The 22,062-nt window shown below is 51.2% G+C and overlaps 1 protein-coding gene across 8 annotated transcripts; it reads left to right on the top strand.

Annotated features, from left to right (window-relative positions):
- The first annotated feature begins 12,242 nt into the window (after positions 1-12,242).
- SP8 (Sp8 transcription factor) lies at positions 12,243-20,509 on the top strand. 8 transcript variants are annotated; one of them, XM_059712510.1, is made up of 3 exons: positions 12,248-12,374; positions 13,146-13,242; positions 13,407-20,509. In XM_059712510.1, the coding sequence occupies exons 1-3, from the start codon at positions 12,354-12,356 to the stop codon at positions 14,897-14,899; spliced, it is 1,611 nt and encodes a 536-aa protein (XP_059568493.1). In that variant the 5' UTR covers positions 12,248-12,353; the 3' UTR covers positions 14,900-20,509. The 8 variants fall into 8 exon arrangements, with proteins under 8 accessions (XP_059568501.1, XP_059568493.1, XP_059568496.1 ...); XM_059712517.1 differs by having other exon boundaries at positions 12,358-12,374; positions 13,403-20,506; XM_059712514.1 differs by lacking the exon at positions 12,248-12,374 and adding an exon at positions 12,387-12,774 and having other exon boundaries at positions 13,403-20,506.
- Positions 20,510-22,062: the final 1,553 nt, after the last annotated feature.

The following is a 22,062-nucleotide window of genomic DNA, read 5'->3' as shown; positions in this document are numbered from 1 at the left end:
AAACTACAAGGTTCAAACCAGATGATTAACACCGCCCACTGGGAATAAGAAACGTTTAGTGGGTCTCTTTTTGGGTAGTGTTCCTCAACTAACTCTCAACTTTCCTCAACTAACTGGATTGAAATGTGAAAATATATTTCACACTAGAATTTAAAAAAAAAAATGTTTTGTGTTTTTTTTTGAGGAACCAGATTTCAGAGGACGGGGGAGATGTTTAAAGTGTTAAAATTAATTAAGTTGCCTTTAAATACATAGATATGCTTTTTAAGAGAGAGAGAGAGAGAGAGAGAGAGAGAGAGAGAGAGAGAGAGAGAGAGAGAGACTTTTTCAACAGTAATGTGACTTTTAAAAATAGTTTCATTCAAATATCTTCCCTGAAACCTAGGTGTTGGTTTGTTTGTTTTGCACTGCTTTAAAATGATTTACAACCCTCAGTAAAATATAAAACATGCAAAAATATTCAGAGAATTGAACAAAAAAGTACCTAAAACCCTGTAAGACAGGAAACTGTCATTGTATCTTTGATTCCCTTTTGAATTTGGGCGGGAGCAGCGAGACCCACCTGCCCAGGTCGGCTGTGAATGAGAGGCGAGGGCTTTCTTGGTCCCCGTCTATCCAGCCTCGCTTTCTCAAGCACCACCAGCCCGGGAACTACGCTCCAGCCTGGCGTCAGTCTCAAACTGTGAGCTTCCGCCCAGAAAATCCAGTCGGCATTCAATAGAGAGGTGACCTTCCAAAGAGGTAAAACCACCTTGGCAGTGAGTGCGCCTGAGATCCCGGGGCGACCCTCTCCCCACAGTCAGGGAGCGGAGCGAGGGGCGGGGGAGCCACGACTCCAAAGTGCGGTACCAGCCTCGGCACCGCGTGGGCACGAGTTAGAGACGCAAAGCACCGGCTCCCACCCCGGACCGACTTGAGCAGAAACTCGGGGCCAGGCCCAGCCATGTGCACGTTAACGAGCCTTTGGGTGGTTCTGACGGGTTATCGCCGACAGAGAAACGAGCGTATACATTTCCCCAGGATGCCTTAGCCGTGCAGGCCGGCAACATCTGGAGGGGAGACCGGCAGGGCGGGAGATTCAACTATGGCCCGGCGGGGTGGTCCCCGGCCGCCTGACCTGCCCGCGACCCCCTCCGGTCCACACGCCCCGGCGCTCGCGGCCGCCGCCTCCTCCGCCCCGCGCCGCGCAGGCCGCCCAGCAGGACTTGGGTCAGCGGCCGGGGCGCGCGGGCCCCTCCGGCGGCCGCAGCCTCTCCCTCCCGCCCGGCCGGCCCCCGTCCGCCCCGAGGGCGGCACCTTCCCGCCCGCCGGCTGTGTGAGCCCTCGGGGGGTGGGGAGGAGGAGGGACGGGGAGGGGAGAGGCGGAGCGGGGCGGGCGGCTGAGCGCCGGGGTGGGGACCCGCCGCACACCGACTGCCGTCCCGCCCGGCAGGCGGGCAGGGGCTGGTGTGGCCGGCCCGCGAGTCCGCGCGGAGCCCCCGCCCCGGGGCGGAGTGGCGCCTCCCCCTTGGCGGGGGCCCACGCGGCTTCCCGGCCCTGGAGCCGCCGGGCCTGCGGGGTCCGAGCCGGGCGGGAGCGGAGCGGGCGGCGCTCGGCAGGGGGAGCGCGGCTAAGCGGAGGGGAGGGCCGGGGGTGGGGCGGGGCGGGGCTGGGCCGGGCCGCGGCGGAGCCGGGCGCCCGCGCCTCCGCCTCCCGCCTCCCGCCTCCCGCGCCCGCTGCCTCCGCCCCCCGCGGGCGGGCGGCGCCCGGGGCAGAAGGTGCGAGGCGGCGCGGGCCTGCGCTCGGGGCCAGCCTTGGGGGGCGCGGGGACCTGGGACGGCGGCCGTCGCGGGTGGGGCGGGGGGAGGAGGGAGGGAGGCCGGAGGGGAGGAGGGACGAGCGGGAAGGAAGGGGCGGGCGAATAGTGTGGCTGCTGGGCGCGGGGCGTGCGCGCGGGGCTGGGCGAAGCCGCGCTCCGGCCCCGGGAGACGCCCTGCGCGCCCCGCCGCCCGGGCTTGGGACGCCTTCCCGAGGCGACCCAGACACCGTCGCTCAGTCTCTTCCCGGCCCTGCGACGGGTGGGAAGTTGGCCACGGCGCACTCACCTCTTATCCTAGAGCCCCCGGGGCAGGAGAGCGGCCACGCCGAGGTCTGGGGAGGCTTCTGTCCGGAGGGCGCGGGCGTCGGGCCCGTGGGAGGCGGCGTGAGGGCGCCTGTCCCGCCTCTTCCTTCTCTGCCCGCATCCAGCCCTCGGCTCCTGGCTGACCCCTTAGCCGCGCCTGGCCCAGAAAAGGGACTCAAGGCCTTTGGTAAACTCTGTAGCGCAAAACAGCACGGGGCGCGTGGAGCCTCGGAAGGTGCCTGGACAGCCCGCGGCGGGCACGCGCGGGTCCCCGGGCTCCCGGCGGCCTCGGCCCGCCTGCTCGTGCGCGGAGCCTGGCGGGTGCTGATGCTTTCGGTGATTCTGGGGCAGTCGGGCCCCCAGGTGTTACCTCCAACTGCGGTACAAACGGGGCCATATCTGGGCTTTTTCACGTTAACACCGGGTGGTTATTTCCTTCCGCAGACTTTTAAGCAATGTTCCCACCTGTGTCTAGCCGCGTGGGGATTCCTGTTCTTAAATATTAGGTAGCTAGCCAAAGGAGAAAGAAATTCCAATCACGGAAGCTTGAATTTAAGAAATAGTTTTGATTTGTTGGTAAGTCAACAGCAAATCACCTGATAAAACTAGTATCTTGAAACTTATCTTGAAACTTTAATACTACATGTTAATTGGCTTGTTTTCAGTTAAATCTGCTAAAATCTGTTACAAGACTGAAATTTGAACCAAATACTCCTTAATGACCTAATATCAGTAGGTCGATAATATCAATAGTGCAGGTGTCTTTTAGCAACAACAAAATGCTGCTTTTGGTTTGACTTTAGCTCTTAAATAGTTTGCTGCACACCTCTTCTTAGAGTTTGATTAGTATGCCAGAATTGTAGAAATCACTGACTTTTGTCTCTAAGCTTAGAGGACTTCTTGAACCAAAGGAGACAAGGTTTTGAAGTGGATCCATAAGCCCTTCCAACATTTTTATCTAGAAAGCTTCGAGTAAACTGACCCTGGATAATACTATCAAATGGTCCCATTTTTGCAACAACCGCTTTTTCCAGCTTCGTGGGGATGGGGGTTGGAGGGCTCACCTACGTTAAAATAGACATAATCTACAAAATTGTCTGAAGCACCATCTACAGAAAAAACGAGAACTTTCTGTCCTTAATCGCTGCCGGTTGGGCGGCCGTGAGCGGTCCATTTCAGGGCTGTAAATGCTTAGTGTAGACTGCAAAGTGGCAGGCTTTGGTTCTTCCAATGTTTGCTTTCTTCAGTGCCCATCAAAGACCCAGCTGTTTGCTTTACCAGGCCCCATTGGAAAATGTTTTTAGAGCAATTACAGGCATCTTCGTCATCAGTTCATCTTATTTCCTTCACCTGAAGGAGCATCGCAAAAAAAATGTGAAAGGAATCCTTTAAATAAAGACAAAGGGGAGGGGACACTACATTGACTATGGGGGAGTAAGTGCAGACACCTCAAGAGGAAAAGGTCTGATCCTTACTCTCCTACCCCCTGAAGTCCTGCAATCCCGGGTCTTGTTTTGAATTAAAATGGGGCAGCCTCCTTTGATGGCCAGCAGGGTCCCTGTTATTTAAGATGGGGAATCCTCAAGGCAGCATTGGGGGAGGGGTGGTGCTAAGGGTTGGGGAGACACTCTAGCTGTGGGTAAGGGTTGTAGGAAAATGCCTCCTCAGTATCTGAGCAACATTTATTGCTTCTCCAGAGTCCATAAGCAAAATCAAGATTTTATTTCCTCTTAAATAACCTCTGCTGAGTACTGGAGTCGATACTTGTCAATCCTTAAATAAAAACGTGTCCCCTGTACCGTCTAAGATGGGCGTTTCTGTCTGGACTTGGAAGAGGGACTTCGAATAGGGTATGGCAGATGCCCTTGAACCCAGTGATTAGGGCACCACGTCTCGAATTTCCTAGAGCTGATGTGGATATTTTAAACACCGTCCAAAGTGGGGGCGGCATCTGTCCCGTGTGTCCCACTCTCTGTAGGCTTATATCCTGCCCCTTATAACAGTGGCCCTGAACTCCTGCCCGTCTATTTAAAGGCGGGGGTGGGGGGGGGCTAAGGTGGTGCATAGACGTGAGGCCATAAACAGCAGTGATCCATTTCGTAGCCTGGGTTGTCGAAATCAATCACTGTGATGCCTTCTGTTTCCATCTAGAACTCCCCAGTCCCCAGCAAAATCCTCTCTGTCTTTTCTGGAGAAGGAAACTGGGCGTGTGCAGCCAGTCGGCCGGGACCATGGCGAAGTCCTGCAAAACTCCCTGCCACCAGGCATGGAAGATGTTTAGAAATGACCTGGCTGCAGCGTTCGTGTGTAGGGATGAGTGGGGTGTGGGGACGCTAACCCTAAACTAGGAGGGCTGCTGGGGCAGGACTCACCCCACAGGCTGTGCAGGACCAAGCAAATGCGGGACCCGCACCACACCTTTTGCTGTGGCCAACACACAGGTCCAGTCCAGTTTGGTTCCCAGGGAAACTCTGCGGGCTGACTCAACTTGACCCAACGTGTGATTCATCTCATTTCCCCAGGAGACTGGGGCCGGGACTCCCTTCATTTTGGAGGCACTGGCAAGTGTGGGGAGCTGTGGGCAACAGCGTGTGTGTGTGTGTGTGTGTGTGTGTGTGTGTGTGTGTGTGTGTGTGTGTAGGTGTTGGAGCACACATTCGATTTCCAAACATCTTTTGAAGTTGTCTTCTCATTTGTAATTTACAAACCCACTAAATTACAAGGAGCTTGGTGGCGTTATCAGATCCCTAAATGCACTGGCAGTTTCTCTCCAAAATTAGCTGCTTTACTCTCACAACGCTTCGCTAGCCTGGGTGAACTCCCCATGCACCCCCCTTCTAGGAGACACCAAGTCAAGTGATATGAGTTACATATAGAATTCGCGTGGCGTCGTTTTTTGAAATAAAGTCACAGCGAAGCACACAAAAACATTCCGATATACTTGGCAACCTCTTTCAAGGAAGCAAGTATCTTTCACGTCCCCACGGGAATGCCTTGCCCTCCTGTCCTCAGAGTGGCTTCTGCCATCACTACTTCTTAAGAAAAAAAACAACTTAGTGAAAGCCCTGCACCCAAGTTTTGGTTGGGATTCAATATTCTAAGCAAAATATGCTCAACAGATGATAGCAGGGATGCAGCCAGAAAACAACTCCAGCTATTTAAACTGCCAAATGAGACATAAAGCTGCATTGTAAAAATCATCTGGAAAACAGGTTTTCCCATTGAAGTCGCTACGTGTTAATTACTGTGAGCTGGAAGGCTGGAGACCGAGGCCTGGAAGCCGACTTTCACCCCGCATAGTAAACGGGGAAGTGCTGAACCGCAGCCAGGGGCCCTGCTCGGACTCATTGCCATGCATGCCTAGACATTAATATGTGTTCATGGAGGGCTCGTACAGTACGAGGTGTTATTTCCTTATAAAGAAACACCAGGTCTCGCTTTCCATTCTTCTTACAAAATTATTCACATTATTTATGCTACATTGAGCGATCTAATTTCTTCGTGATAGTCAGCTAATTGCTCTGGCAGGTAATTAGAAGCGGTTTACAACGCAAAGGGCTTTTGCATTGCCCCTCGGATTATTAAATTGCGCTGTAAATTATACCATCTTTGCTGGGGGAAAATTCTTTTGAGCAAGTTCTCTTCCTGCGATCCGAGGTGAAATCGGCTCCCCACCCTCTCCCCCCCACCACCACAGACGTACCCCTCCCTAGCCACCCCCACTGCCACCACACCCCCCGCTTTTTCCTGGACTCAGAGTCGAATGATTCTAAAGCACGCGATTTTGTTCGTGTTCACTGGGCCGAAATAACGTGGCCATTATGGCCTGAAATGGGCCAGGTTTGCAGCGAGCTTCCTGCGCGCCTGCAATATCCAGCAGGCATGTGGGAAAAGGACGGCTTAAATGGGGACATCTGTTCAGTGCTGCTCATCTTACTCTTACAGCCAGGTCAGGTTAAGAGAATAACCTGTTCGCCACCTTTTCTCGTGTTAATAAGACTATTAGAGGAAAAACGCGAGCACACACAAACAGCACTAACTGAGCTGCCATCTCAGCAAAGAATGAGACACACAAAGGTAGCAGCTGAGTTACAAGAGGAACTGTAAAAAACACCCATTGGGCCATTTCAGGGGAAATCGACATAACTTCTGTCAGAAACAGAAAAGGAATACGTGCGCTCAAAAATGCTCTCTACAGAAATGGGTTTGTAGAAGGGATTTTAAGAACTCAACAAAGAGTGGTTTATTTTCAGGTTTTTATTTTCGTAAAATTGACCTAAAGGTAAATGCCAGTGGCAGTTTTTCTTTCTTTCTTAAGCTTTCAAGTATTCGTAGGCCCAACACTTTTCGTTGTTGGTGTTATTTTGATCCGGGTTACCTCTCAGGGTCCCTTGAAAAACCCCAAGTGGGCGCATCCTAGTTTGTTCCCTGGTTTTAGAAAAGCGAACTGTACCCCCTTTCAAAACTATCACCACCACCCCCCCCCAAATATATATATATATATCACCCGTTTGTAAGCCTTGTACAATGACGTGAACACATGTGTGGTTAAAGCCAGAGACCCGGTGCAGCGCCTAGATTATTTGTAATTAAACACAATTCCCAAAGTAACATTTATCTTCCCGAAACTGCGATTGCAATTGTCAACCGTCTGGAGGAGACGACGGGGTAATCTGGGAGCATTACCTCCCCTAGTAACAGAACAGAATGAAAAGAAATCAATAGCGCTGAGGATAAGAATTTAGTAGTTTTTAACTCTGCATGTTAGCTGTGAGAAAGTGATATATAACAACAGAAGAGAAAACAGCCTAAACAAATCCATTCTAGGAAAACAGTCAGAGGAACTGGTCCGAATGCCTCAGCCTCCCCAAAGGGGCAAACTCTCTTTTCCTCACACGTTTTCTTCATTTGCCCGATGAAGGGGGACTATGAAGTGCTGTGGAATTCATTATCAATTTCATCTGTGGGCTGGCAGAGATGAATATGAAATAGACCATAGAGTACACGCCTGCCTGCAGAACTAGCACTCAGTCATATCAACATACTATGAGGACATGAAATTATGCATGTAGAGAACAAGTAAGGAAATACATTTTTTCTTCCTTTACTGGAGAGAGATACCAGTTTAGATACCATTGTCCCTACGGATATCTATGAATGAACCTACATATTCATAGGATTGATGCGTGGAGAAAGTCCTCCTTGTCTTCTGAATTTGAATGCCCCAGTGAATCAAAGCACAAAACAGGGGCTAGCCTAAGTGAGATGAGACAGTCTCTTAGTTAACGCCATCTCTAACTCTGGGATTTTTTGAAGTGGCAGAGAATAAAAAATATTAAGCAGTGGGATGTGGAAGAAAAATATAGAGCCAATTAAGAAAAAAAAGGATGCTTTTTTGAGTGGTCCCGGGTACTCAAAAAGAGTCTCCAAGGCAAGGCTTTGCGCCCACTGGGAGAGCCCGTGGGACAGATCAAGTCACGATGGCTTTGCTGTGGTCAACAAATGCATCCAATTAAGCAGGACCAGGGAAGGAAGGGCTCGGCTGTAAAACTGGCCGGACAGTTTGAAACCAAATAACCTCACTAATAGGGGCTATTGTTCAGCGTGGAAGTTCCCATTTTCCAATCAGGAAAACACAGCCCGCTCTGGGCTCTGCCGCCTGATCCCTTCCCTCCTACCGCTCCACAGTCTACCACCAGCGAGAGCTTTTATTGCCTCCCTTCCCAGGAAACGTTAGGCAACTCCCTAGTCGAGCCGCCCGCAAGCGGGCGTGGACGGCAAGGGGCACCCCCTCAGGAACCCGCAGGTCCTTTTCATCCGGAAAGAAACTGTCCAGTGAGCTCCGCACCAGGAGACACCCCTAACCCGGCCCGGCCCGCTCCTCTCCGCAGGCGCCGGCGGCGCTGGGCTGGCTCCCTGCCCCTCCTCCCGCTTTACTTAGAAGCCAACGCGTCCGCGCGCGAGGTCCCCGCACAGTGGCCAGGGATTGGGGGTCGTTTCCTTATTGGGGGGGGGGGCGGGGAGGCGCCCGGCAGGGATGCGGGGTAGCACCGCATCCACTCGGTCGGCTCGCCCGTCTGCTTTCAGAGCTTGCGCGTCGGTGCCAACTCTCGGGAAGCCGGCTGCGCGGAGCCCGGCTTACGCGTACCCAGCAGAGGTAGCGCCTATGTAGTTCATGTGCACGCCCCCCCCCCCACGCCCCGCCACACACACACCGATTTATTTATTTTTTCAGTGCTCTGTAGGTACCGGACCGGACCGGACCACACTTACGTTGAAAACCGTATTTGATGGAGATGTGATGCCGGACACTTGAAAGCCTGGAGAACTTTGATGTTTTCGACTATAAATCCCTAATTGTACTTGAATGGTTGCAAATAGCTTTATTTACTTGTCGCTGTGCCTACACATTTTAATCTATTTAACCCAACAGCAGAGGCATATTTCACTCCCCACTCCCTGAAAAGGAAAAGCAGGGATCGAGGCCTCTAATTTGCTTTAGGACCTTCTATGTCTTTGGCTTCGAAAGCATAAGCCGCTCCAAGTCGCAACATTGACTAGTCTTCAAACCCGCCTGAAACACTCTCTCTCTCTCTCTCTCTCTCTCTCTCTCTCTCTCTCTCTCTCCTTTTCTGCTCCATCTAAGGAGATGTTGATGTATATTGTAGCTGCAAGGTGTTAGATATACTTGAGCAAGTTGTTCCCGGGATGTAAATTAGGTCCCAAAAGCTGTTGTCCAAATCGAAGAAACAGAGAAATTAATCTGGGAGACTATCCATCATCACCGGTAATAAAGAGAAGGACATGGATGAGACAGATGATATGATTAAGGGGCTGTGGTCGTTTTAATTAACTTTTTGCTGTCCTGTAATGATCAAACTGGTCACCAGACCCGGTCAATAAGCATGTTAATATCAAACAAATAAAACCAGGGATGATTAAAAACCTCCTGGTTTATTAAATTTGAAATTCAAATGAAATTTATGCTGCAGATGCATACAGAATGCTAATAGATTTTAGCTTTATTGGAAGTGGATCCCACAGGTTTGTAAGAAACAGCGGAATAGCCATCTACCCCTCCCTGCCAGCACATTAAACTTCATATGGAGTGGGGGAAACTTTTAATTTGCTAGAAAGCCTGCAGTTACCTTCCTCCCCCTTTCCCGTCCAGACCTCTATAGTATCATGGTATAATACTCAGGAGTAAGGATCAATATCAAAAGGTAAACTGAGTTCTATGCAATGTGAAATGTTTTGCTAGACAGGCTGTATCTACAATGAATTTCAGACGTTCCCTTATGTGGGGGGTGGAGGGGCAGGGTAAAATGATGGAGTCACTTGTGGAACGTAGAGAAAGAGGTACCATTAGACTAGTTTCACTGGAACCAGAAGCAACATTATTGCTGTTTTAATGTTTGGTCAATTATACAATTTTCTTTATCTTTCCTTTTTTACTCTGGCTGTCTTACCTTGTAGGACAAGCACTAACCACTTATTGGGAGGGTAGTCTAAGAAAAAAAATGCCCTTTGACCAATACTAGTACTATGAAATAAATACCTACCTTTTAAAATGGGAGTAAGTGGAATAAATATATAGTTATATAATCTTCTTATGAAGAAAGATCCACATATAACCCCCTGTGAAAACCTCCCAAATGCAAGCCAACCTTATGTGAATTGAAGAATCCACACATACTTTGTGACCCATTGTCATAGGAAGAATTCATGATTCTAAAGTGAATTTATAGAAATAAAAGACTTATAAGTAGGTATCTCAACACAGTAATTTTTCAAGAAACAGTGGTTAATGCCTCTGTTTACTCTCAGAATCAGCATTTAACTTTTTGACAGTCCTGCCTCACTTCCTTCCAGAAGATAGGAAGATAAAAAGATTAAATAACTATTCATAAAGGGAGTCTTCCCTCAAAGCCCCCCCTCCCCACCTTGGAGGGTGCCGGTATTGATTAGAATTAAGCCCTAAATTTGAACAACTGTGTATTAGGTCCTTAAAATGAATATCATTATAGAAGAAGACCAAAGCAATGAAGTTAATTCTCTTTTATTTGTTAAACGGAGTTCCCTCCTTCCCCCACCCCTTCCTCCTTCTGGGCTGGCCTGTCACGCCTTCTCAACACGCTAAAATCATTCAGAGTGGCTTGCAGGGAGAAACACGACATTTATGGTAAGCGTCAGCCTTCAGAGAAAGAAAGCAGTTCATTAATTTACTTCACACTTACTTCAAAGTCGGAGAGTGTACCTTACCCCCTTAATCAATAGATATGATGTACAGTCAATATCCCAACAATGTTGAAAAGGGGTCAGAAACACACACTCTTACACCACAACATCAGCCTCAACTCTGTTCAATGAAACTTACACAAATTACTACCTGACTTTGGATTTCGGTAAACCCCAGGAGGGCTTTTTTCTTTTCCATTTTTTTTTTTTTTTACATCTCTAGAAGCTCTGAGTGTTAAAAAAATGTTTATCCAGTAAAAACCAAACAATTCTCCCACCTAGTAACATTTTAATCAATTCTGCTTTAAAATTAGATTTCTGAGAGCATTTATAACTGCTTAGAAATATGAATTACTTAAAAAAAACACCAAATGAATATTCAATAGGGCGCCAAGGGCTGTGGACTTTTTGCTACACTGGTGTGGTGCTTTCTGTGGTTTAAGATGTTTCCTTGTGGTGGCAGTGAAATTGTAATGACATTTCTGAAGGCAACTAGTAACACAAATGGAAGCAAGTGACTAAAACCCACTGAATTTGAACTGAGTGCACCTATTAACATGCACACGCATTCACAGATATCTGGCTCAAACACTATCAGACACAGACACCTCCATATATGTGGTCCAAGATTTGTCAAAACCTTGTCTCTATTCTCAGATAAATAAAACCCACACATATCAATCAAAATCCTAATTCTTCCCCTCAGAAAGAGGCAGTGGTGATTTCCTGTGAAGACTCCTAAATTCCACAAAACGCTCCTCAGTTTCTCACCCCAAGGAAAAACAATGCTCTCTGGCCCCTTTCTCTACCTAATCCTTTTGTATTGAAATTTACTCATCGCCACGGGACCAACACACCCCGTCCCCTAGAGTGACACTGGCACTTCCAAAGATGAACCCACCTCGGGAGGAAAAAAAGGACAAGAAAACCACCGCATCAAAGTAACAACTCCTGGACGCAGGCGCTCACGCGCCCTCGCTCACCCCTAAAAACATCCCCAGCCTCCCCACCTTCCACCCCTCCGCTACGGAGTCGGGAAAGGAAGGGTAGGAATCCGTGCGGTTTTCTTCAACAGACACAGTGACGGTGTCTAAGAAGTTAAGAAAACGATCGCTCGAGATGTTAGGTACAAGGAACCAAGGAGGGTGGCGACAGGGATGGCGCTGGTGCGTATCTGTGGACCCAGCCGCCCTCGCTCAACTTCGAAGATGCCCTCTTCAAACCGTCCAGCTCTACGCTCTCTTGCGTACGAGCACTTTCCTGCACTGTTCCTGTTCTCCACCCCCGGCTTTACACACACACACACACACACACACACACACACACACACACACGTTCAAACAGCCTTCCTCTCCCCCACACCCAGCGCGCACACGCATCCACCCTCCCTCCTCTTTCACACACACAGCTTCACACTCCTCCCTCTCCCCCACCAAACACACTCACACCCACCTCCCCTGCCCTCCCTGGGTTTGTCACTCGGGTACCCTAGAGCACACTCACACCTTTCCCCTCACCACTTTATGGATCTGTCCCTCTCCCCTCCCCCCCTTGGTCACACGCAGGGATACTGTCACCCCCACCCCCTTCTCGGCACTGTCCCTCCCCTTCCCGCACCCCTCCTTCACCACTGTTCCACTGCCACACTCACATTCCCTACCCTCCTCCCGGGGCTCACTGCCTCCCAGCTCGGTCACACACGCACACGACTGCACTGTTACACACTCACGCGCCGCCCCCGCGCCCCTCCCGCCGGGCCCCCCCACCCCCCTCCCCGGGCGGCCGGCGGGCGGGCGGCGGCGCCGATGACCTCACGGCGCGCGCGCGGCGCGGCCCGGCGAGGCTGCAGATTGGCTGGCCGCGCCTTCGCGGCACTTCAAAGCCGGAGAGGGAGCTACAATTGTGGCGGAATGGGCGGAACTGATCATTGTATTGCACACCTCTAAAAAAAACACTGCCTCTGATTTATCAATATAAAAAAGATCCTCTGAGAGGAGGAGGGCACTTTTGTGTGATGGCAACTTCACTTCTAGGGGTGAGTCTCAGGGTTTTCTCTTGCTGGTTTCATTAGTTTCCTTTGATTGCCGATCGGAGGGGGTGGAAGTCGCCCCGGCCAGGCCACGGGCTATCAGTCTCTATTGAGAGTTTTTTCCAACCCCCCCCCCCTTCTTCTTCTTTAAATACAAGTGAGTTTGGAGAAAAGAAAGAGGGGGAGAGGGGGGCAGAGCCACTTTTTTCGGCGCAGGAAAAGGTTCGCAGGGCATTTAGACGAGCCGCCGCGCCGCGCCCGGTCTCTCCCCGCCCGGGAGACCTGCGCCCTGCCCATTTTACAGGCGACGGTCTCGGGGGTACAGAGAGCGAGCTTTTCCTCCTGGGCAGACTGCAGATTTTCCCTCGTCCCCTTAAAAAATCCCGCAGTCCGCCTTGCCTTCCAGGTACGTTGAACCCGTCTCATTTTTTTTTTTTTTTTTTACTATTGTAGATAATTATTTTTTTAAAATAAAGAAAATTAAAAGAACAGCGGGAAGAGCAAGTGAGCCAGCCTTCTAGCTTGACCGCTTTGGGCCCGGGAGACACAGCCCAGGAGGGGTGTCTGGGGGCCGGGACGGGATTTTCGAGACTCTTTCTGGATTACACGGGGAGCGCTTTAAAAAGCAATGCGATCATCCCCCCCGGGCTTCTCGGCGAAGGAAGCTCCTCTCGCCCGAATCTGGACTTTGGCTCGCTTGCTTGTTTCGAAGCGCCCGGGGCCTCGGGGGCACGGGAGTGTCGTTTAGGTGAGCCTCTCTGTCCGACTCTTCTTTAGCATGGCGCTTTGCTCCCGGATCGGACGCCGGCAGCCAAACTTGTCCCCTCCCGTAGAGTAGGAAGCAGCCGGGCGCCGGGGCTGTTGGGGGAGCCAGGTGAGTTGGTGGCGGCGCGCCGCAGCGAGGCACGGGGTGCAGCGGGGCGTTCGGAGGGCTCCCGGAGAGCTGATGCCGCTGTCTTTCCTCCCTCCCCCACCGGCCCTCTGCCCGCCACCCCTCCCCCACCCTCTCCCTCTCCCTCTCCCCCTTCCCGCAGGAAGAACCGCGGTTGGGATCGACTCCTCTGGCCATGCTCGCGGCTACCTGTAACAAGATCGGCAGCCCCAGCCCGTCGCCCTCCTCCCTCTCGGACAGCTCCTCTTCCTTCGGCAAGGGCTTCCACCCCTGGAAACGTTCCTCGTCGTCCTCCTCCGGCAGCTGCAATGTAGTGGGTTCCAGCCTCTCGAGCTTCGGCGTGTCGGGGGCCTCCCGGAACGGCGGCTCGTCCTCGGCCGCGGCGGCGGCGGCGGCGGCGGCGGCTGCGGCCGCGGCCCTGGTGTCGGACTCGTTCAGCTGCGGCGGCTCGCCGGGCTCCAGCGCCTTCTCCCTGACCTCCAGCAGCGCCGCCGCCGCCGCCGCCGCCGCCGCGGCCGCCGCCTCCACCTCGCCCTTCGCCAACGACTACTCGGTTTTCCCAGCCCCGGGCGTCTCCGGGGGCAGCGGCGGCGGGGGCGGCGGCGGCGGCGGCGGCTCCTCGGCGCACTCGCAGGACGGCTCCCACCAGCCCGTGTTCATCTCCAAGGTGCACACCTCGGTGGACGGGCTGCAGGGCATCTACCCGCGCGTGGGCATGGCGCACCCTTACGAGTCGTGGTTCAAGCCCTCGCACCCGGGCCTGGGCGCCGCCGGCGACGTGGGCTCGGCCGGCGCCTCCAGCTGGTGGGACGTGGGCGCGGGCTGGATCGACGTGCAGAACCCGAACGGCGCGGCGGCGTTGCCGGGCTCGCTGCACCCGGCCGCCGGGGGGCTCCAAACCTCGCTGCATTCGCCCCTCGGGGGCTACAACTCGGATTACTCGGGCCTGAGCCACTCCGCCTTCAGCAGCGGCGCCTCCTCGCACCTGCTCAGCCCCGCCGGGCAGCACCTCATGGACGGCTTCAAGCCGGTGCTGCCCGGCTCCTACCCCGACTCGGCCCCGTCGCCGCTGGCCGGCGCGGGGGGCTCCATGCTGAGCGCGGGGCCGTCGGCGCCGCTCGGGGGCTCCCCCCGCTCCTCCGCCCGCCGCTACTCGGGCCGCGCCACCTGCGACTGCCCCAACTGCCAGGAGGCGGAGCGGCTGGGCCCGGCGGGGGCGAGCCTGCGGCGCAAGGGCCTGCACAGCTGCCACATCCCGGGCTGCGGCAAGGTGTACGGCAAGACGTCGCACCTCAAGGCGCACCTGCGCTGGCACACGGGCGAGCGGCCCTTCGTGTGCAACTGGCTCTTCTGCGGCAAGCGCTTCACGCGCTCCGACGAGCTGCAGCGGCACCTGCGGACCCACACGGGCGAGAAGCGCTTCGCCTGCCCCGTCTGCAACAAGCGCTTCATGCGCAGCGACCACCTCAGCAAGCACGTGAAGACGCACAGCGGCGGCGGCGGCTCCGCGGGCTCCGGCAGCGGCGGCAAGAAGGGCAGCGACACCGACAGCGAGCACAGCGCCGCGGGCAGCCCGCCCTGCCACTCCCCGGAGCTGCTGCAGCCCCCCGAGCCCGGGCACCGCAACGGCCTGGAGTGACGCGCACCCCGCGCCGGTCCCTCCCCTTGACCTCCTCCCACCCCGCTCCGCCTGGTCCCGTCTGTCCCGGCCTCCGCGCCAGCCTCTCTGTCCCTCTAGTCTAACTCCCCCTGGGACCTAACTCTGTAAAGGGCATGTGGACATGTAAGTAACACGCATTGCCGGCCGGGGCCCTGGCTTTCCCTCTCCACCCGGGGACACCGTCGGAGGCCCGCACAGCCCGAACGCGCGCCTCGTCCGGCCTTAATCCTCGTCCTCCCTTTGTCCCCCTCCCTCCCTCCCTCCCTCCATCCCCTTGTGTGAAGGGCCTTCTGGAGGGAAGCGCCCTGGATGGAGAGCTGAACGATTCCAAGGGCCTGGGAGACAGGCCTGCGCCGGGGCCGGAGCAGTTCGGTGGAACCAGGTTGAGCTCGGGCTGGGGAGGGCGAGGCAGGAGGCCCGCGCGGGGCATCCCCGCCGGGGCGGCCGCGGACTCGGCGCCCGAACGCCCGCCCTGCGCCGCGCGGTGCGAGCTCTGTGCGGGCGCCCTTCCGTCCGCGCCGAGACGCGGAGTTTGCTGAATTCAGTGTCCCACCTTCAGTTCTGCCCCCGCTTCAGCTCTGCCCCTTTTTCTTTGTTCCCTGAGTTGGAACCGATTTAACTTTCAACTAAGGGCAGTCTGGTGAATCCTACAGCAGCCTTCTTTCATCTCTATAACATTTTTAAAACTAAAAACCTAAAGGAAAAAAGAAAAAAAGGCATCCCTTCACTTGGTTTCCCGCCTAGATAGCTTTTCCTCTAGCAGTGAGCAAGTCTTTCTCTCAAAACTGTGCTAATACTGATCCCAAAGTTATTTTGATCGAATTAATTTAACTTATGGGGTGGGGGTGGGGTGAGGGTAGGTGTCTTTCTTATGCAAAAATACCCCTTTCCGGTGAGAACAGATTCTCTATCTCCATGTTTGTCCTTTTCTACCTCGTTTTTCACTACCCCCGAGCCTAATCCCCCCCCTTTTTTTTGCTAGTCCAGACATCAATTTGTATAGAACCCATATCTGTAAATCCTTGCAATCCATTGGAAACTTTTTTGTGTGATTTAAACTTATAAACAAGTGAAGAAGCTATCGTTGATATCAGACGAGGCTGTAGTTTAAATTTAAATGCCCAAAGAGGGAAAGTAGGGGGAGGGGAAACACCTTTGTAAAATATATCTGAACCTAATGGTTTGTACCCCAGGAGAATCGTTCTAGATTAGTTACCAATTAACTATAACCCCACCAGCGTATGGGTGCGAGGTGCAGCTGTCCAGGAGACGATTTTGTATAGTATTTTTCTTGTACATTACTTCCAGTAAATATTTGAAAATATATCGAAGTAAACTTGATTTTTTTGGTTACAAGAAAATATTAAGAGTTATTGTTGCAGTTCTGAAGACTGCAGGGTTTTTGAACTCACTTCTGGAGGTGCAGAGCCACAAACGCACTTTCAGGGCCTAGTGTTGCTCGAATATTAATTTAGATAGCGATCAAACTGTAATTAAGACAATATTTGATAAATGTGGGGTGACATTTAATTTAATGGAGCATGTACTTATTTGCATTTGCTGGCAGTTCAGGTATAGTTAAAGTGAGAGTTCTCCTATATTTCATAACTGGGTTTGCCAAAACCCATGTATTAAATAAATTGTCCAAGTGAAACTCAACTAAGTTTGGCCTTTGTGTATTTCCTGAAGGTAATATTGTTAACTGTTAACAAACACTCCTGACACTACATTTAAATGTTTGCAAATTCTGCAAACTAATTGCTCATTGTAATGTTGAAATAATTTGGATATTTCACATTGAAATGAAAAGCCTTTCTCTAGAACATTTTAGACTTGCATTTTAAATGCATGAGATGTAACTGATTTATTTGTAATATTTTAAATGGTATTAATAAACTCAGATAAAAGACTAGGCCAGTTAATTTGTATTTTTTCCTGTTTAAACTATGGACATTTGCATTTTGTTTTCAGTTAAATGTCTATTTAAACAAAATATAATCCTGTTTTGTGGTAATATTTAAATAATCGCCTTTAATATTACTTAGAATGATTTATTTGGCAAAACTGTTTTCTCTATTTACCAAGATGAAGATTATAGTGTCTAAGAAATGTAATTAATTATTTACCAGTAGATTTAGCTCAAAGCATCAGGATTTACTGACCTCTTAAAATTTGGACTAATTCAACAAACAATTCAAAGAAATTTCCCGTTTTTGCTTCCTTCTCATCCTCCAGAAGGACTCAGGTTGATCGCATTTGGTATTTAAAAGGGCAAGACTTACACTGGAAGATCAATACATCTAAAATAAAAACATGGGTTCGGGGATAACTTCTGTTGTTAGGGGGTGGAGGAGGTCAAGCTAACAAAAGCTTGTTTTTGGCATTCCATGTCTTAGCTAAAGATTATGTAGAGGTAAATATCAGTAGTAGATTCCTGCTGAAATGAGTTATCTGTTCTTTTAAAGTCTCTAAACAGCCACCAAAGAAAAGGAAGGTTAAACCTTAATCTATTTACTAGGCTATTGTTCACAGGTGTCAATGATGCCAATAAAAAATTGTCTTGTTATGTCTAAGTGCATTTAAGCAATGAGTTCCTTGAGCCATACTTTGAAACATAAAAAAATTACTTTAAATGTTGATTGTTATATCAAACTATTTCACTATTAGAGTAATATTATTTTGAATCAAATTGAATAAAAAGTTAGTGTGTTCAGATTCTTTTCAGTTTAGCTTCTTTCTTTCCGTTTGCATTCCCCTCACCCCAAGTTCAGTCTTGGTGTATATCTCAAACTGAAAACCTTCCATTGAAAGGTATATTAAGTCCTTATTACCCATATAAACAAGTGGAAATACAGAGTGCTATGAATATTGTAAATTTAGAAGGAAAAATCAATGAGGGGTAAAATATTTGAGGACAGTGCAGTTTGGGCTTCAGTAGCAGACTGTCTTGATCCTGCTGTTTTGCAAATATTTGTGATCTTCAATCCCTATGGTTTTAGGAAAGCAAGCTGCTCTGATTCTTTGGTTTTAAGTAAAATAGTCTCTTTCTGTCACTTTCTTCCTAGGAATAACATGCAGAACACAATTTAAGTGTTGTTTCTTTTTTATTGAAAGTTGCAGTGCTGAGGAGGAAACGGTTCTGAAGGAGTTAAATGTAGTGGCAGGTAAGGAAAGCTGCTTGGTGCATTTATAATATCAGTTGCATTACATACAGATCACATTTGATTTAAGAGGTGGATGATGGCAAAGGTATTGTCTCTAGAAGATGATTTCTTGGGGGTGGTTGATGGGGGAGGATTTTTCTGTAGTGTAAGTGGAAAACTTTCACTTTCTTCCGCTCCTCCTTTCCCTTCTAGTGTTGGTGTATTTTGTTGTGATGACTATTGAACAGTTTTTCTGGATTGCTGTTCTGCAGGGTGGGCTGGGTTCCCTTTTGGGGATGGATGGTGGGTGAATGCAGAATTGTGATTTCTCCCTGCCTTGTCGGTGATAAAGCACCTCTAACAGTGCCTTGGAGGCTCACTCACATGAAACCAAATGCTGGGTTTCACTTTGAACCAAGGGACAAGCTTCCAGTCTTGCGGATCAAGGTAGAGTTAAACTACTTGTTGACCCAGAGGTCAGGCCAGCGTATATCAGTCCAGTCTCAATCCAGCCTTTCTGTTGACCTGTCTCATTTCTTCCCCCAACTTCAGTGTTTCTTCCTCATTCTGCTTTCTCCTTTTCTGGCTCAACTTCTCTGAGGATGTTCTCTTTCCCTTTGGGACGTACATGACTGATTTGTTGAGGCTGGACTGTCAAGGAACATATTTTATGATAGAAATTTAATTTAAGCAAATGTGATGAGTTACTTACTCTCCTATTATCAACTGCTCTTTGAAAAAGTTCCTGGATGGATTTGCTTTTCTTCCACTGTCCTCTTACTCCAATCTTGGTATAACTTCTCAACTGAGTTTCCCTGATGGAGAGACTGCTGAAATTAAGAATTAAAGACAAGCAGGTGATGAGACGGGACTCCTGAGTGGGCAGATTGATAATCCTGCCATCAAAATTTTCAGCCCCCCTCAGATCTTTTGGTGAGATTCCAAATGCAATGTTACAGCAGGCCTGTGGAGGAATTTCTTTAAAGTAAATATTTTATTTTAGAGGACTAGCTAAAGGGTCAGATGATCCTTTAGGTTGGTAAATTAAGGTAGGGACTTTAGAAGAAAGAAGTATGGATTTGATTTTTCTCCTCTCACCTAAAATGGTAGAGGTAAATATTATAATGAAAGAAGTTCTGCATTTTTGCTCAATTTTTCATACAAATAGCCTCAAAGGGGGGTTGATTTGGTGCAGGTAATTTGGGGGGAAAAAGGTTTTATTTTCCTGCTGAGTTTTTCTTGCTTCTATCCAAACGGGCATTATTATTTCTCCCTATACTCTTAAGAAAAATTTAGGTATGATCAAGTCTCTTTTTAAAAACATGATTTCTACAGTTGTCTGCTCTTCTAAAAAAAAATAGCCCAGTAGTTAATTCTGTCACTGCATTGAAAGAAAATCATGTTAAGAAGCAAAAGGCGTGAGGGGTGGACTAAAGCTTTGCTCGTTTTTAAGTTAGGACTGTTGTTCTGGGTGGCATCTTTTGAAGACTTTGCTCCACACACAATTGATGCTGTTGTTGAAAAAAAAAAAATAAGATTCAGAATGTGCTTGTGTCCTATTTATTCCCTGTTTCCGGATTAAAGGGGAGCCGGTAATTCCTCGCTCTCCTGGGCTCCGGCTGCCGCTTAAGGTGATGCGCGCCAGTGGGCATCGCTGTAGGTTCGCTGCACTCCCTGTGCACACAAGTGTTGATTTGCTCTAGTCGGGGGGAGGGGGGTCTATTTTCTCTGGTCCCTGGGCGCGTGTTTAATTTAATTTAATTTTCTGCGGAGACTCCTGGCGGCGAGGAAGCAGCCATCTACATTTTGCTGCGGCTCCTAACGACGGCCGGGCTTTAAGAGCTCTGGGGACCGCGGGGAGCGTGGGGGTGACTGAGAAAGCAGGACTCAAGCGCCGGCGCCAAGCTGCCGCTTTCCACTGCGGTTCGAAGGCCGTTCTTTTAAGTCCTTTTCCCGGGGCTTCTTTTAAGCCCCCCACTCCCTAACTTTGCTTCTCAGGCCAGCACTCCTGCCGCGCGGCGGGGCCAGCGGCGGCGCCCTCTGCTTCTCTAGCGGCGCTCCTAGCTGAGGTCTGTCTGGACTGCCCGAAGTTCCCTCATTTTCCTTGTCAGTGAATTCAGGGGGAGCTTTTGAGCCCAGGGGAGCTCCCAGCCTTTCAAAACGCTGCCTCTTCTTTGCTCCTTTTCCCGCCCCGCTCCTCGACGTGCCAAGCAGGCTGCTCCCAGAAGGACCCCCGAGGCCCCCGGGAAGGGCTCCGAGTAGGCGATGCGCACTGCCCGCGCACCCGCCCGCCCCGGTTTGCAGAGAAGTGCGGGGGAGCGGTCTGGGGTCTTCGCGGTCCACCTTGTGCTGCTGGGGCCAGCTCCCTGCGCACACAAAGGCGCCGCGGACAGCGAGCGCCACCCTGTGCCCCGCGCCTGCTCTGCAGCCTGCCCTGGGCGGGCAATGCGGGCCAGCCTGCTTCCCCAGCCTCTGGCCCCGCGCGATCCCACCCTGGGGATCCCTGCAGGGAGCCTCCCGGGGCGGGACTCGGGTGGAGGGTTCCCTTCTCTTCCCTTCCCAGGTTCTCCAAATCCCCAGCATCTGCCGCTGCCCTCGGCCATCCTGTGAGCGCCTGGACCTGCGGCGCCGTCTCACCCTGTCAGGGTGCCACGCCCCACGTTGCATCTTGCTGGTGTAGACTGGCCAAGGTTGTTCTTCCCAAATTTGTTTGGACTCTTCTCTTGGCCTGAGTGACCACTGCCTGCCCTCCCTAACTTCCTGTCCAAACGGCGGAATTCACTGGCGTCTGCCTCCCCTCCCGCAAGGCCTTCAACGAAGTGCTGCGTCCTCCATCGGTGGGAAGTTTTATTGTCATTTTATTATGGGTTTGCCAGATTCGAAGGAAGGGACTTGCACACCTTTTCCTGCGCTGTTATTATAAAGGAAGTGAAATCAAGGATGATTGGCTGTGGAAAATCTTTGCCCTTTTTTGATTTCGGGAATCAAAGAACACTCTAGCCACCTCGGAGCATTTTATAACTGTAGCTGTATGATCACTGGACCTGTTGAATAGAACTCAACTTTTCTTTACCACGTTGTACCTAAACCCCAATAACCTCTCTTAGGAAGCCTCCCTCTTCTCCCTCCTTGCCTCGGGACCCTGCGGGAAGCTGGGCATGGGGGGGGGGGAGGGTGCTGGTGCTAGCAGCATTGTCCAGGCCCTATATTCTGGTGACAGTCTGAGGAGAGGTGGATTAACTCCGTCTTAAATAAGCGCCATATTCCCTTTAAAGGTTCCCTTTAGAGCTCAGGAAGGAAGGTGAGGAAGAAGCTAGCTCCTGTGAAGCTCTCTCCGGTGCCTGTCTCAGGCGCCTCTAGGAGGTAGGCCCTCTCCTAGAAGCAGCTCATCGTGCAGGGTGGATCTATGGTCTCACTTGTACTTCGAGGTGTGCCAAAGATTAAACTCGGCACTTATCATGGTGGTGCCTGCACCAGCTGTATGCATTTAAGGCACCCTGTGATGAGCAGGAGCATAAACATCTTCAACACCTGAGTCCAGGGTGTTCTGAGTTGCACACCTGCGTCTGCCATGGCTCCAGTCCACAGACTCCCCTGCCTGGTATCCCCGTAGCGGGGAAGTCAGGGGTATGACCTCTCTGGTCTGAAGTGAGGGCCTCTCATGCGAAGCCTCTGCAGCTGCTCAGAAGCACGAAGGCCTCCCGGAGCTCCTGGGCCACCAGGGCCCTCCTCCCTCAATTCTGCTGGTGACTGGAGCCCTGCCCCCACCCCGCTCCCCAGGTCCGGAAGGCCGGGGAGCGCTGGAATGCCTGTTTTCTCACCCTGTTGGGCCTAGGTGTTGCAAACCACTGGAGGACAAAGTTTCCCCGCTTTGATCTTCTGTCCCAGTCATTCTTTAGCACAGAAGGGTGAGTTTAAATTAAATTTCTTTCTCTGCTGATAAGTTCTAATGGGCCTCCGAAGGTGAATAATTATGCAGTAACATTTCATGGGTTGTTG

The sequence above is a fragment of the Myotis daubentonii genome, chromosome 10, assembly GCF_963259705.1.
Source record: "Myotis daubentonii chromosome 10, mMyoDau2.1, whole genome shotgun sequence".
NCBI classification, from domain to species: Eukaryota; Metazoa; Chordata; class Mammalia; order Chiroptera; family Vespertilionidae; genus Myotis; species Myotis daubentonii.
This window is presented reverse-complemented; position numbering and strand designations above follow the sequence as displayed.

Excerpts from the sequence above, each read along its gene's own strand:
- SP8 (XM_059712510.1), top strand. The coding sequence starts at position 12,354 with ATGGCAACTTCACTTCTAGGG. Across the intron at positions 12,375-13,145 it reads TGGCAACTTCACTTCTAGGG|CATGGCGCTTTGCTCCCGGA; the intron begins GTGAGTCTCAGG and ends ACTCTTCTTTAG. Across the intron at positions 13,243-13,406 it reads GGGGCTGTTGGGGGAGCCAG|AACCGCGGTTGGGATCGACT; the intron begins GTGAGTTGGTGG and ends TCCCGCAGGAAG.